Source organism: Rhagoletis pomonella, unplaced genomic scaffold (assembly GCF_013731165.1).
Source record: "Rhagoletis pomonella isolate Grant_MI unplaced genomic scaffold, Rhpom_1.0 Rhpom_scaffold_00976, whole genome shotgun sequence".
In the NCBI taxonomy this organism is placed as follows: domain Eukaryota; kingdom Metazoa; phylum Arthropoda; class Insecta; order Diptera; family Tephritidae; genus Rhagoletis; species Rhagoletis pomonella.
Genome location: NW_023459530.1, coordinates 40,858 through 54,864, shown reverse-complemented (window position 1 = coordinate 54,864; position 14,007 = coordinate 40,858). Strand labels below are relative to the sequence as shown.

Sequence of the window (14,007 nt, the reverse complement as noted above, 5' to 3'; positions counted from 1 at the left end):
TTTTACCGGTCAAATGATTGTCACTGTTCTTGCAGGGTCGTAATTCGGACGGCTATGGTTCATTTCCAGTTGTGAATAGCGAAATTATTTCACGTCTTCACATTCTTGATCGCTTAATTAAATCGAATGAACTCATCGTCGAGGCCACTTTTGATGGAAGAAGGATCGAGATTGTTCCATGCTTTAGCAAATTCTCGAATATAGAATCTGAAGAATTGGCATTTTTTCTCAATAATAATTAATAGCTAGTTCCGTTATGATTCACACGAAGGCGAATTTATACAAGGTGGTGTTGTCCAATCTGCTAATATATCTGATGATAAATACATATAAACTTTGAGGCGAATTGAGATTTGACATTTTGACCCTGATATAAAATACATGTGGTTGTTGTGTGTTGTATTCTTGCTACCACCTTGTATAAATTCGCCTTGATTCACATTATATTCTGAACTTATTTAAACATTTCAAAACCACTGAATTCAAATTGGAGAAACTTTGAAAATCTTTTAAATATATACATGTTCAAAATTGACTCGGTTTCCGCTAGGGATGGAAATTTTGAGCAGTAACATCGATACATCGATGTTTCGATGCATCGGAGAAAAGAATATCGAGGCTAAAATACATCGCCAGAGAAACACCGATATATCGATGGTTTCCGATGTTTTGCAATTTGTTAATTTCTAGTTAAATTTAAAGCAATATTGAATACTTTAATAATTATGAATGTATTTTTCTGTATTTTATTATCCTTTCTATACCCTTTCTATTATTAGAATCAAAATGCATAACATCGTAAGATCGTTCGGGCCTAAAGATCATAGGCCTGATCTTGTTAAAATTTTAAGGGGTGTTTGGTTCTGTTTTAACGGCTAGGTTATTAGCATGCAGAATGAATCCAACAATTTTATTGAGCTTGGGGCCGTTTTTTATGAAAAATGGGACATCACCACATCTACTAATCAGACTTCTTCAACCGCGGTCACTGAGGAGATGTGGTGGTCTCCGAAATAGCAGCTATAACTTCTACCTTTTGTAAATTATTGTTGATTTTCAATAACATTTTTCATAAGAAACGGCCTCAAGCTCGATAAAATTGTTGAATATAATTGCTATAGGGCCATAAATAACAAAAAAAATCTGAACGAATAATAAATTTAAGGTCAGTCAAACATACCGAAAGAAGGTCGGAGAGTCTGCTTAAAGTCGATGTTTAAAACATCGGTAAAACTTCCATCGATGTATCGTCAATTTCGCGATGTTAGTAAATTGTAAACATCGATGGCAAACATCGAAAATTGAACCGATATTATCGATGTTTCAAAAACATCGATGCATCGTTTGCATCCCTAGTTTCCGCACCGAGTGGTAAATAAACACTGCCGGTAAAAAGTATTTGCGCAGAGAATTTTTTGCAATGTATGCCACAATTTTCGTGTAATTGTTTTTGCTAATTTTTTATAAAAATATGGTTCATACTACAACAAAGAATATAATTTCTAAATATTGTGCTAAACTCGGGAAAATTCAATAAATTTTCATGCAAATTTTCAACTTTTTAGTCAGGATTTTTAGAATTTTTAAAAAAAAAAAAATTAACATCGAAGAAAAACATCGAAGCAAAAAATCGATGTTCGAAACCCTTAATCTTGTCTCAAAACATCGATGTTTCACCAATATCGATATCGATGTTGCAGGCCTAGAATAAATAACAGCAAAGAAATGTCTGTTTCGCTTCATGCAAATTGTGCACAAAACAAAACTCAACTATGTTAGTTCAACAGATCAACATGCAATCAATCGAATTGGATTTTAATATATGCATACCAGGGATGTTGAGAATATTTGCATTCGCATTCGTTATGCGAATGATTTACATCATTTTACACATTCGAATTCTACATTCGCATTCGCGTAAAATGATACAAATGCTTTGCGAATGCAAATGTGTACGTGGGCAGAGAGTCCACTCTAATATTGTTGAAATGGCTCTAAGTCTGTCTAACCAGAGTGCGGACAATAACCGGCTTTTAGCTTCAGGCGCTAAACGGTTAAGTAGTATATCAACCAAATTGATGGGTCTTCAACAAGTACTGCTAAAAGTCTTATAAACAATCTAGAAATAATTTTAGATTCCTCCAGTGAAAGCGAAGGCTCGGATGTAGAATCTGGAGGCATTAGAAAATGTGAAAGCTCAATTGAAGGCCCTTCTTAACTAAAAACGAGCTTATCTCGATTGGTGGAAAACTAAACTAAAATACGACAAATGGACAGATCTGGCCCGCAAATATTTGAGCGCTCCACCCGCCAGCGATCCAAGTGAACAATTGTTCAGTGCAGCCGGCCTTATATACGAGCCTCTAAGAAATCGGCTCATGGAGGCAGCAAAATTACTTTTTTGAAATACAATATGCCCCTTTTGAATTTTGATTACTAGATTAAAACACTGTATAGGTAAAGCACTCTGCGCAATATGTTTGGATACAGCAATCAAAGGGAGATAGTTTTGCGCGTGCACAGGTTTTTCATGTATTATTTAGTATCTGTGAATATATGTGACGAATACATTCAGGCGAGTTTTACGTATCCTCGGTAGGGTTTGAAAAAAAATTTGAAGGGGATTATTCTACTCTGGGGTGCTTAAGCCCCTTTGTTGGCGAGGTTTACTTATACAAACTGAAACTTTATGATTGAGTATTAAAGTTTTATTTTAAAGCTACCAGGAAATTAAAAACCCGTTTTGAAAATTTGTAAAATGATTAGCACTTTATTATTTTGGAATGTTTAATTCAAACATATATTTCCATTTTTCGCTGAGTATAAATTTACTGACTAACCTGGTAAAAACGAATAAATAACTATAAAGACTCACTTAAAATTGTAGTGATCTTTATACACCGCCCGAACAAAGTATTGGCACAGCAAATTTTTCATAATATATGCAACAATTTTTATTCTAATATTTTTTTGCCAATTTCGTATAAAAATATGGTTTATTCAACAACAAAAAACACAAAAATATAATTCCTAAGCTTTGTGCTATACTCGCGAAAATTCAGCAAATTTTCATCAAAATTTTCAACTTTTTAATCAGATTTTTGACAATTTTTTTGAGTATGCAGTTTTGCAGCCCATTAAGTTCTAGTGATAAAATGCAAGTTAGGAGTTAGTCAAAAATCGCGTTGATTTTTGAGAATTTTTTTTGTTGAAGGTGTTTTGCATTTTTTCCATATAAAGTATTTTCGAAAAATAATTGTTGTATGGAAGAGACTGTGTGGAAAAAATCAACGGTAATTCCTTGCTACTTAAATCTTGCACTTTATTATAAAAAAATTCATTGGGCTACAAATCTGCATACTCAAACAAATTCTAAAAAATCTTCTTAAAAAATTTAAAATTTTCATGAAAATTTGCTGAATTTTCGCGAGTTTTGCACAAAGTTTAGGAATTATAATTTTATGTTTTTCGTTGTAGAATGAAACATATTTTTATACGAAATCAGTGGAAAAATATTAGAATGAAAACTTTTGCATATATTGTGAAAAATTTGCTGTGCCAATACTTTGTTCGGGCGGTGTATAATATTCGCAATGTTTTTCATTTGGTTTTTTTCGCGTATTTTTTTTTATAAAAGTAAATTAAATTAAAATAAAAAAAGATATCAACAAATTATCATTACAATTGCAAACTTTTCAGCTAAAATTTCTAGAAATACGCATGTAAAGCTAAATATATTATTTAAATTATCCCCAGAGAAGAACTCTTAAAAAGCATCTGCGCGAAATTTCTACAATTTAATTTATTATAAAATTCATGAAATCTGTGTTCGCATGGAAAAGTAGCTTATGTCGAAGGGCTGGATTTAGTATAAATCGGCATTCGCAGCATGTGATTGCGAATGATTCACAGGCACTAAGCCGTTGAACAACGTTTGGCAAATAAACGTGCCAGAAATAGTTCCGATACTAGCAAGTCAATATTCTTATTAAGTCTCATCGAAAAATTTCTTCTCGTTTAAAGAATAAAGGGAATGCCGCATTATACTAAAGCCAGCCTTTCGACATAAGCTACTTTTCCATACGAACACAGAAATTAAATGAAAACTCAAAATTCTCTGTAATTTCCCTTTAAGCTCTATATCTTTCCAACTAGTAGCCGGAGCTCAATATATAAGGTATCCTTGGAAAGTTAATAACCTATAGAATACAGAAAAAGGCAAAAAAACGTGTTTTGTTTCACAACTTTAAGCCTAATTCTTAAGAATTCGGATAATCGTTTATGAAGCTTAAATACATTTTGTGGACACACTCTGAAAGACCTTTCCAACAAATCTCGATAACAAATCTCATGTATATATAAGCGAGTCATTTCAGCATGCGACTGTGGCTGCTTTCGTCACTCGCGCGCACTACCGTGCGCTGTGATAAAAGAAAATTTGCATGGATTACAATTTTAGACCGTCTTCCCTAGTATCTTTTAAAATTTATCTGCCTTTTAACATAAATTTTGTTTTAAGAAAATATGTTTGAAAAACTTAAAATTAATGTTTAAATTAACAGAGATTTATAGCTCATTTCCACCAAAAGCGTGAAGTTTTGCAGTTAAGAGGCCTGCTAAGTTCCAAGAATTTTAAAATGGGGTGATTGGAAAGATTTATTTCTTTCTTTCTGACTTTCTTTTGCCTGTACTTAACAATAGATTGGCGCTTACAAATACACTTGTGATCAGCTAATTAAGCCAGCAACATTTTGATAAATTTTGGCTATTTTGCTTTCGTTTATTTAATGTTTATTAATTTTCCATAAAAGTCTAGCTCATTATATAACAAACACCATATAAATCTAGATTTCGAACTTTGTGGAAAAATTATGAAAAATCTGCAAAGTTTCAGCTAAATTTTCAACTTTTTATTCAGATTTTTTTTTTGAGTATGGAGTTTAATAACCCATTAAATTCTAGGGTAATAATGTGCAAGTTTTAAGTTGCTAAAAAATCGCGTTGAGTTTTAATATTTTTTTTTCTGACTGCATTACAAATTTTTTTCCATACTAAATAAATTCGACAAATTTTTTTCCATACAAAATAAATTCGAAAATTTTTTTTGTATGAAAAAAATGCGTCATCAAGTCAGAAAAAAAAAAATTATTAAAAATCAACACGATTTTTTAGCAACTTAAGACTTGCACATTATTACCCTAGAATTTAATGGGCAATTAAAGTGCGTAATCAACAAAATTATGAAAAATCTGAATAAAAACTTGAAAATTTAGCTGAAACTTTGCAGATTTTTCATAATTTTTGCACAAAGTTTAAAATCTGGATTTATGTAGTGTTTGTTATATAATGAGCTAGACTTTTTTGGCAAAATTATAAACAAAAGAAACATAGCCAAAATTTATCAAAATCTTGCTGGCTTAATTAGCTGATCACAAGTGTATGTTGGTGTTAGGCCGAGCTTCTCCTACGATTTGTGGCGCGCGCCTTGATGTTGTCACACAGACCGAAGGTCGACAGCTATTTGAAAAAAAACGGTTTCTTTTTTTTTATGTTAGTCGGGACCTTGGCTTGAACCCAGGCGCTGCGGAGTGGTAGCGCGCATAGCTAACAACTACACCACCACCTTTTTCCAATAAGCATAACCTGCAGTTAAGGCTTGGCGGAAGTGAACTCTTATACCTTTTCTTGTGGATTTTAAAATTGTTATCAGCAGAAAGGACATAGAATACATATTTAGTGCAAATATAATGAACAATATATGGAAAGTGAAATTCAACCACTAGTTTTAACGAAATCCGCTTTAGAATGTGAAAGAAATAAATAGCTTTTTTATATTGATCCACAAAAAGGCCAAACATTTAGATAAACGTCTTAACTATCTTTTACTACATAAATTAATATTTTGGTTTGCACATAATTTCAGGTATATTGCTGTGACGCGACCTATAGAATATGCAAAACACAGAAACAGTCCACGTGTTTGCCTGACAATCCTGCTAGCCTGGGCGATATCAGTGGCTATCGGCTTGCCCATAGTGATGGGTCTCAACAACACGCCTGATCGTGACCCGGGACTGTGTCTATTCTACAACACAATGTTTATCCTTTGCTCATCACTCACCAGTTTCTACATTCCGTGCATCATAATGGTGTTTTTATACTGGAGTATTTTCAGGGTAATTAGGCAAAAGCTAAAATTTATTTTTTTCGAATTCCTCAAAAATATGCAAACACATACAGCTATTTCATATTTTTGTGCACTTACTAGCATATTTTTGCATGCACTCCTCTTTGATTTCGCATAGTGTAATATTATAATATGTTCCTTTCTTCCTCCGCCTTTTGTGTCCTGTCACGAACAATAGGCATTAAGTATCCGAGCACAAAAAGCTCGTGCTGCCCGGACGCCGCACCTCTCGGAGTTGACGGGTGGCAGTGTCATTGAGAATGTGGCACAGACGCGTCGACTTGCCGAAACGGCGTTGGACAGCGGAAGGCATGCGGCCCGCATTATACCTGACGAGCCGGCGACGAACACAGCGTCCGGGTCGAATGAAGAGGAGGAGGATCCCGGAGGTGGTGCCTTTTCTCCGGATATCGACGACTGCCACGTCATCGTCAATGACAAATCCACAGAGTTTATGCTAGCCACCGTTGTGGAAGAGACCGGCAAGTAAGTCACAAAGAGACATAAAAATAGTTATAATAGACTCTAGTTAATTACAAATACACAGAAATAAAACAAAAAGTGCAAACAAAAGAAATACAATGGCGGATAAAGTGAAATAAATTAAAAATTTTGATGGCCACAGTAAAAACTTAGTAATCAAGCATGGATAATTGAAAGGCGTACCACGAGTGGTAGATAGTGTCCCAAGGCCCAATGTGTTTACTAATAAACTGAAGAGCAATGACGGCTCATCATTGATTAAAGTTTTTATAAGAGGTAACATTTCATTTGCGCAAATCAATAGCAAGTTAGAATGGTTAACCGCAAAAGACTTTCAAGATATTGGAAAGGCTGAGGTATTGCAATATGTAGTGTTCAATTACCCATAATCATTCAGAGCCGAACTAATAAAAAATCGCAGAAATCTCCGTTTCCCCGCCCACTGAAATAAGTCATAGGTGCACAGACAATAACTAGGGCAAAGAAAATAGTATATCGCTCAAAAATTGAGTTAAGTATGCAGAAATCACGGCTTTTTCGTCTAAATGTTGTCGACATATTAACCCTTCGCTCTTAAGAAAAACAGAGCAGATAGTGATATACAATGGCGTAGCCAGGATCTTATCTAAGGGGGGCAACGAAATTTACATACTTGTTAATTTTTTTATACATTTTTATTTAACCCTTTTTACGCTAATAACAAACGTCTCGGATTTTCTGAATCATCTCGCGGTTTTCGGTAACGAGTTTCCTATGGACGCTCATGAGTCATAATCCGGAAAGCCTTACTTCTCCTGTTGTGCTTCTGAGCCAGGTTTTTACTCTACGAAGGGTACTAAACGATCGCTACACAGTCGCTGTTGTGCATGGAAAAGCGCTCAAAAGGGAAAGTACACCTATTTATCGCTTCAACATCCTTTAAATCTTCTTCGGACTACTTCTTTTTCTGTTTCTTCCATAAATTGTACCAAAGAATAAGTTCACTGCTCATAACTAGATCATAAATCTGTTGAAAATGCTTCGCGTTCTTTTGTACCTTTTCACTGGAAAATTTAAGTTCTATCCAGAATTACAGCGGACGACGGTAAAGTGGTTGGCGGTAAGTGAACAGCCGTCAGTTGTCATTTTGATTTGAAAATTTTCATTAAAATTAAATATTTTTGCGGTACCTGGAAGAAAAAATTGATGAAATCATCGGAAAAGTTGTGAAAATAATAAAAATTAGTACAATCAACACTCGAATGGGTTTTTAATTCAATTCTATACCAATTCAATGCCTAATGCTGTGCTTACTTCATTGTATCAACGATGAAAAACGCAGGCTTATGTGGAAAGTGAGAGCATAGTTACGAATTCGATATTGTAATCCTTAAATTATATGCGATTACGATTACTTTAATTGTAATCATAAATGGTACCACTATGATTATAACAGTTGTAACCTTAAAAATTTAAGGACTAAGATTACTGTAATCGTAATCATGAAATACAATTCTAAGGGGAAACCGCACAGGCCTGTGTTATTTTGGATTATATTCTTGGATGTGAAATAACGCGTTTTCCAAAATTTTTTAAGCAGATTTGCGCTCCAATGTAACGAACATACTTATTTTAAGCCATTTTACAAAATCTTTTATCAAGATAAAAGCATATACATATACTTATATATCTAGCAAACAAAATGACATATGGTAAGCAATAATTTTCGCCTGGTGGTTAGTTGAATCAAAAGTTAACATCATTTAAATGAAAGTTGAACAATGTAAACGCTTTTTAAATACAATGATTGTGTACGATTAGGAAATAATAATATTCTGAACGGAATTTTTTGAAAAGGAGGGCATTTTACCTCAAAAGGAGGACATAGAAGGACAAATCACGTTTGAGGAGGACAATCCTCAACACACAAACTCTTGAAAAACCAAGGCAAAAACCACCCTAATTCCTTTTCAACTGCAACCTTTGCGGACGTTCTTTGACCGCTTGCGATCATGTTTAAAATCATAATAGTTCAATTTTAGCATTTTTATATGATGAAATGCTGTTTATATTTCCATTTTATGTGCTTTTCTTAGTTATTTTCACGTATTTTTTATGCAGTAAATTACCGCCACTTGCATATCATTGGAATTTTATAAAATGGTCTATTTATAATTAAATTCTAAAAATATTTTTGAAACTTTTTCGATTTTGAAATTTACGGGACAGTCCAAAACTTCATAAAGTATAATTTGTTTTCAAAAAAACTCATTCTAAGCCTATGCTTATAATTCAGGTTTTTAGAGTGATGTCAAACAATAACTCCCATGAACCATTAACTAAAGCCAAACGCTTCAACCACGAAGCAAAAAAATTCATTTGGTTGCCGCACAAGTGGTTTCCAAATACAATCAAACAATGGGTGGCGTTGATCTACAGTGAAGCAGCTTAAGTACCAAACAATGATGATTAATAATAGAAATTAATCAAATAATTATAATCGTGTAATTAAAACAAGTAAAAAATAATTGAAAATGAGCAAAAATAACAAAATAATGATGTAATTAAAATTAATGAATTAATTAACGTTTTTAGCGTATTTAATTATTACTCATTAAACGGTTATCCAAAGCAACATGCTTTAATTAATAATCATTATGAATATTAATCATCAGGGAATGGATTTTTAGGACCTAAAAATCTATAAAAAAGGCAAAATAAAATAACGAAATAGGCTGGAAAAGGCAAAATAAAATAGCGAAAAAGGCAGGAAAAGGCACTTGGTATTGCAAAAAAAGCAAAATAAGGCACAAAAAAAGACATAAAATACGAAGAATAATCAAAAAATACATTTATTTTAGAAATGTTTATATTACAAGTAAAAAGAGAAAAACTATGAACTAGTTTCATTATATGAAAAATTTGTACTTTGAATCTTTGACTATTTTATCCTTTCGAGTTTCTAACTCATAAAACTTTAATCTGTATAGTTGTAGTAACATTGAACCGCAAGATGCATTTTGAAGTTTTCTGGCAGCATTTTCATTCGATTTTCGCGAAGAAAAGCCTTGAATGTACGAAATGTGCGCTCGACGTAAGTTGATACAAGTGGAGCCCAATTTAAATATGGAACGTTTGAAACGTTCATATTATCAGGAATAAGGGCGTTTTCCTCGCCCTTTACAATTTTATCCACACTCCTTATTGTCTCCAAGCCTACGTTAGCTGAGAAAACGGCTTTGAATTTTTCCAACAACAATTTGGCAAGAGGTCCCTGCGCTTCTATAAGCCGCATGGGCATGTGAATATTTTTTAATCTTAAAAAAAAAATTGTAAATGCTATAATGACTTTTGTAAAGGTAGAAAAGGCAAAAAAAGGCAAATATCTTAAAAAAGGCAAATATCTTAAAAAAAGCAACATCAAATGTGTATATATGGAATCAGGGAAAGCTAAATCGTGGACATTCTTAATCGAATATAATCTATCTCTTTAGCAGAAAAAAGGCAATTTCCATGAAATCCGTTCCCTGTTAATCATTATTCAACAGGTCTTGTATGTAGCATTTTCAGTTTAAATGAAACCATTTTAAAATTAAGCGAAACCTTTTTCAAATTAAATGAAACCTTTTTCATGTTAAGCGAAACTTTTTTCAAATTAAATGAAACCTTTTTCAGAAACAACTGAAACTTTGTTCAAATTAAATGAAACTTTTTTCAAATTAAATGAATCTTTATTCAAATGAAATGAGACTTCTTTTTTGGATTACTTTGAATTAGCTCTCCCTTACGGTCAAGGCATGTTAAATACAGTGTTGCCGTTTCGGTCCAATTGGACCAAAATTGGTAGTTTCATTTCTTAAAATAAGGCTTTGGTAGGTTGGTTGGTTTGTTGTGATTTTCGAGGGGTTTTGGTAACTAAGCAAATCATTAAATTAATTCCTCTTATAAAACTTCAAATATCTCTGTTTTCGGGAGTACATGTAAAGGATGGTGTGAAAAGGAAAAGAGAAATGGGACATGTCAAAATTATTCTTGAACCGAAGTTGAATGTTGCCGTGATTAGACTGTGCTCTAATCCATAGAGTTTGTTTAAGTTAAAAGAAAATAATTAGACAATTAATATGCAAATGCCAAATTTTACATTTCGCTTAAGCGAGTGAGTGAGAAGGGAGAGTATTTGTACTTTATTTGCCTCTTCTCCCTTAAGAAAATAATAGTTGACAGCTTTGAATTCGTGTAGCAACAGTAAAAATATTCTCCCAGTTAAACATCATGATCGGCGTTATCGACTCCCTGATATAAGTATGGCGTCGATAACGTCGATGTTATGGGGAGTTAAGGCTCTGTTACGTACGTGTTTTTACGTCGAAATCAAAAACCAACAGACTTCTACGTATGTAATGCTGTGTGTTGGGTAACAGCTTACACGCGAAGCTCATTTAACAGATTCCTTATGTGACAACTCTCAAGCAATGCCAAGTATGCATAACAGAGCCTTTAGTGTTAGCCAGACATGGTGCAAACGGCCCTTACTAGGTTAAGTTGATTTCCTGTTCCCTAATTTAAAAATGTTTAATACTTAATTTGAATAAAGTTTCATTTAACTTGAAAGAAGTTTCATTTGGTTTGAATAAAGTTTCATTGAATCTGAAAAAAGTTTCATTTAATTTGAATAAAGTTTCATTGAATCCGAAAAAGGTTTCATTTAATTTGAAAAAGGTTTCGCTTCATCTGAAAAAAGTTTTAATTAATTTGAAAAAGGTTTCGCTTAACCTGAAAAAGGTTTCACTTAATTTGAAAAAAGTTTCATTTAAACTGAAAATGCTATAATTGAATACATACTCCCTTTAATGGTTTACAATATACCCAAATAAAAGTTATAATATTTTGTTTACTTTATTGTATTAAACTGTCGAAGTTAAAACAGGGCATGAATAAATAGTTTGTACTTGGTACAAGTCTGGTAATTTTCGAACTAGTTCGGTTTCAGTCAGGAAATTCTAGTTGTAAACTAGTATTTTTCCTTACTAGTTTTGGGTTTCACTGCAGGGTACATCAGTAATCATGTTCGCTTAAGTACCCGCATCGAGGTACTGAAGCGGGTTCTTTTAAGTACCTAACCCGCCTAAGTACCTCAAAAAGCTGAAATTTTTCGTGAGGTACTTAAACGGGTTTTACTGTATTTAATATCGGCTATGAATAATTATCGCATTAGCATGCGTGGTAAAAAATGGTACTGGCCACTTTTTACAAACGCATTGGGCGCTGCAATGGTTAATTCGTGGAAATTGCATTGTTCGTGCGCAAAATATGAATGCAAAATACCTATGAGTCAATACGAATTCCGTCTTGCAGTCGTTGAGGACATTATTGTGCCTATGGCAAACGCTCACAACAGTCATGGAAAAACAGTATCAACGAGATCAGAATTGTCCGTTAGAATGGACCGCGTTGACCATTTCAACACCAAACTGGACAAACGCTCTCGCTACTTCCAGTGTGGAAAAAAACTATGTATGGATGCCGAAAATGCAATACTAATTTACATACCAAGTGTTTTAAAGACTATCATAATAATAAGCCACGGAACCAAGCTAAATTCTTTAAGTCAAAATAATAAAATTTTATTGTTGCGATCCATATTCAACTCAAACAAAATTAAATCCCAATTTGCAAATTTTTAATAAGAAACACATATGTTAGTAATACTCTGTTATTTTATGCACACAAGGGACCAATGGGTAAAATATGTCAGCTACATCGGTAACTTCTCGCATGTACTTTATAAAACGAAGGTAAAGTTTGCATCGATGTAATAGTAAAAGATGGAGGAAAATATTCCTAATTACAATTTAACAATTTATTAGTTGTCCTGTTTCCCCCGCTTTATTTTCCAAACTCGAAAAATTTGTATTACTCGGCGTCTAATAACTCCCTTTAATAAAGGAAATTGCAGTATGGTCTCTACTAGACTTAGACTCAGTATTAAAGAATTCTATACCTCGTTGAATTCCATGGAACTTTACTTTAAGTTGTGCTGAAATGAAATTTTATGATGATGGGTTGAGGAGTTGAAACATGATAGCGTAACAAACAAACAAACTCATTTTAGCAATTATAATATGAGTAAGCAAGTAAGGAAGTAAGGATTAAATAATGTGAGTGAAGGTTTTCCTTAGGTCACAGCGCGAGTATCCCCGACGAGATTAATAATAAGAACAAGAATAATAATATGTATGTGTAAAGAGACAACCATGTGTGTAAGTCTGTACAGAAAATTAATTGTTATGCGTAGTCAAGTTGTTTTTGTAATACTAGCTTTGTTTTAGTTTTACTAAATGTTATCTTATCTACATTTTTAATAAACTTGGCATTGGATAAATAATTTAAAAACTTCAAAAATTTTTGGTAGGTTTTGGTTGGCCTTGGTAGGAAATTTTGATAGGAAAAAAATAGTGGCAACACTGCTGCTAACAAATGTCTTGTTGGGCGACTCAAATGTATCCGTGCAGTGTTTTAGTAGGTATAGAACAGTGGTCGGCAAAAGTTAAGCGCTGGTTATACTTGCATTGTGCTGCAGCGCATAACATGAATACTGCCACATATCGAATATGTTTAATAAGCTTTGCATACAAGCGATTATCCTACGCAGCGCATGACAGGGCATGGCAGCTAAGTCTGGAAAATTTTGATTTTTCGCTATGTGACATTTTCAAAGAGAGATGCCACTCTCATTGCTCTCATTAGTCTGTTCCAGTACCAATGAGATTTACAGGAATTACTGAGAAGTCGTTCTTGTACATACATTAGGGCATATTTATATTCGAAACAAAGTCAATTATAAAGTTAGTTGCCGCCATTTCATTGAAAATATTAAAAAAAGCAGCAATTAACTTTAGTGTCGACTTTATTTAAGCTATGAATAAGCATTCTTCAGTTATGTTTTCCTAACTAAATGCTGGAGTACTGGAACAGACTAACTGATTACACTAAACAGCTGATTCTGGGAAATTATGCACTCTATGCCGAGTATAATTATGGCCTGATTATGGCAACTTAACGTAACTTACGGCTCTCTCTTAAAAATTCTGTTAAATGGGTGTTGCTTATAATTGAACAGCCGAAACTTAACGTAACTTAATGCCACGGCGAAATCTGTTTCATTTTGATTCTCTAAGGTCTACGTTCCGTTAAGTTGCCATAATCAGGCTTTTACACCACTGCTTCAGATGCGCTGCTTCTCACGATTGAGAAAATAAAAAGGTTGCGCCGATCTCGGACCGCTATTCCTCTCTTAACGAATTTGACAGAATCGTTGTTTGCATGACGTCACACTTCTGCAACTTGTTTACGTTTTC

The 14,007-nt window shown here is 33.6% G+C and overlaps 1 protein-coding gene across 2 annotated transcripts in view; it reads left to right on the top strand.

The window, feature by feature from the left end:
* Positions 1-5,928: 5,928 nt before the first annotated feature.
* The window catches only part of LOC118751765 (dopamine D2-like receptor), a 37,656-nt gene continuing 29,577 nt past the window's right edge, over positions 5,929-14,007 (top strand). Inside the window, exons 1-2 of one of the 2 annotated variants that reach the window (XM_036486582.1) lie at positions 5,929-6,176; positions 6,366-6,673. In XM_036486582.1, coding sequence (XP_036342475.1) covers positions 6,039-6,176; positions 6,366-6,673 — 446 coding nt within the window. In that variant the 5' untranslated portion in view covers positions 5,929-6,038. The remainder of the gene's footprint in view (positions 6,177-6,365; positions 6,674-14,007) is intronic. The other variant, XM_036486581.1, reaches the window with a different exon arrangement.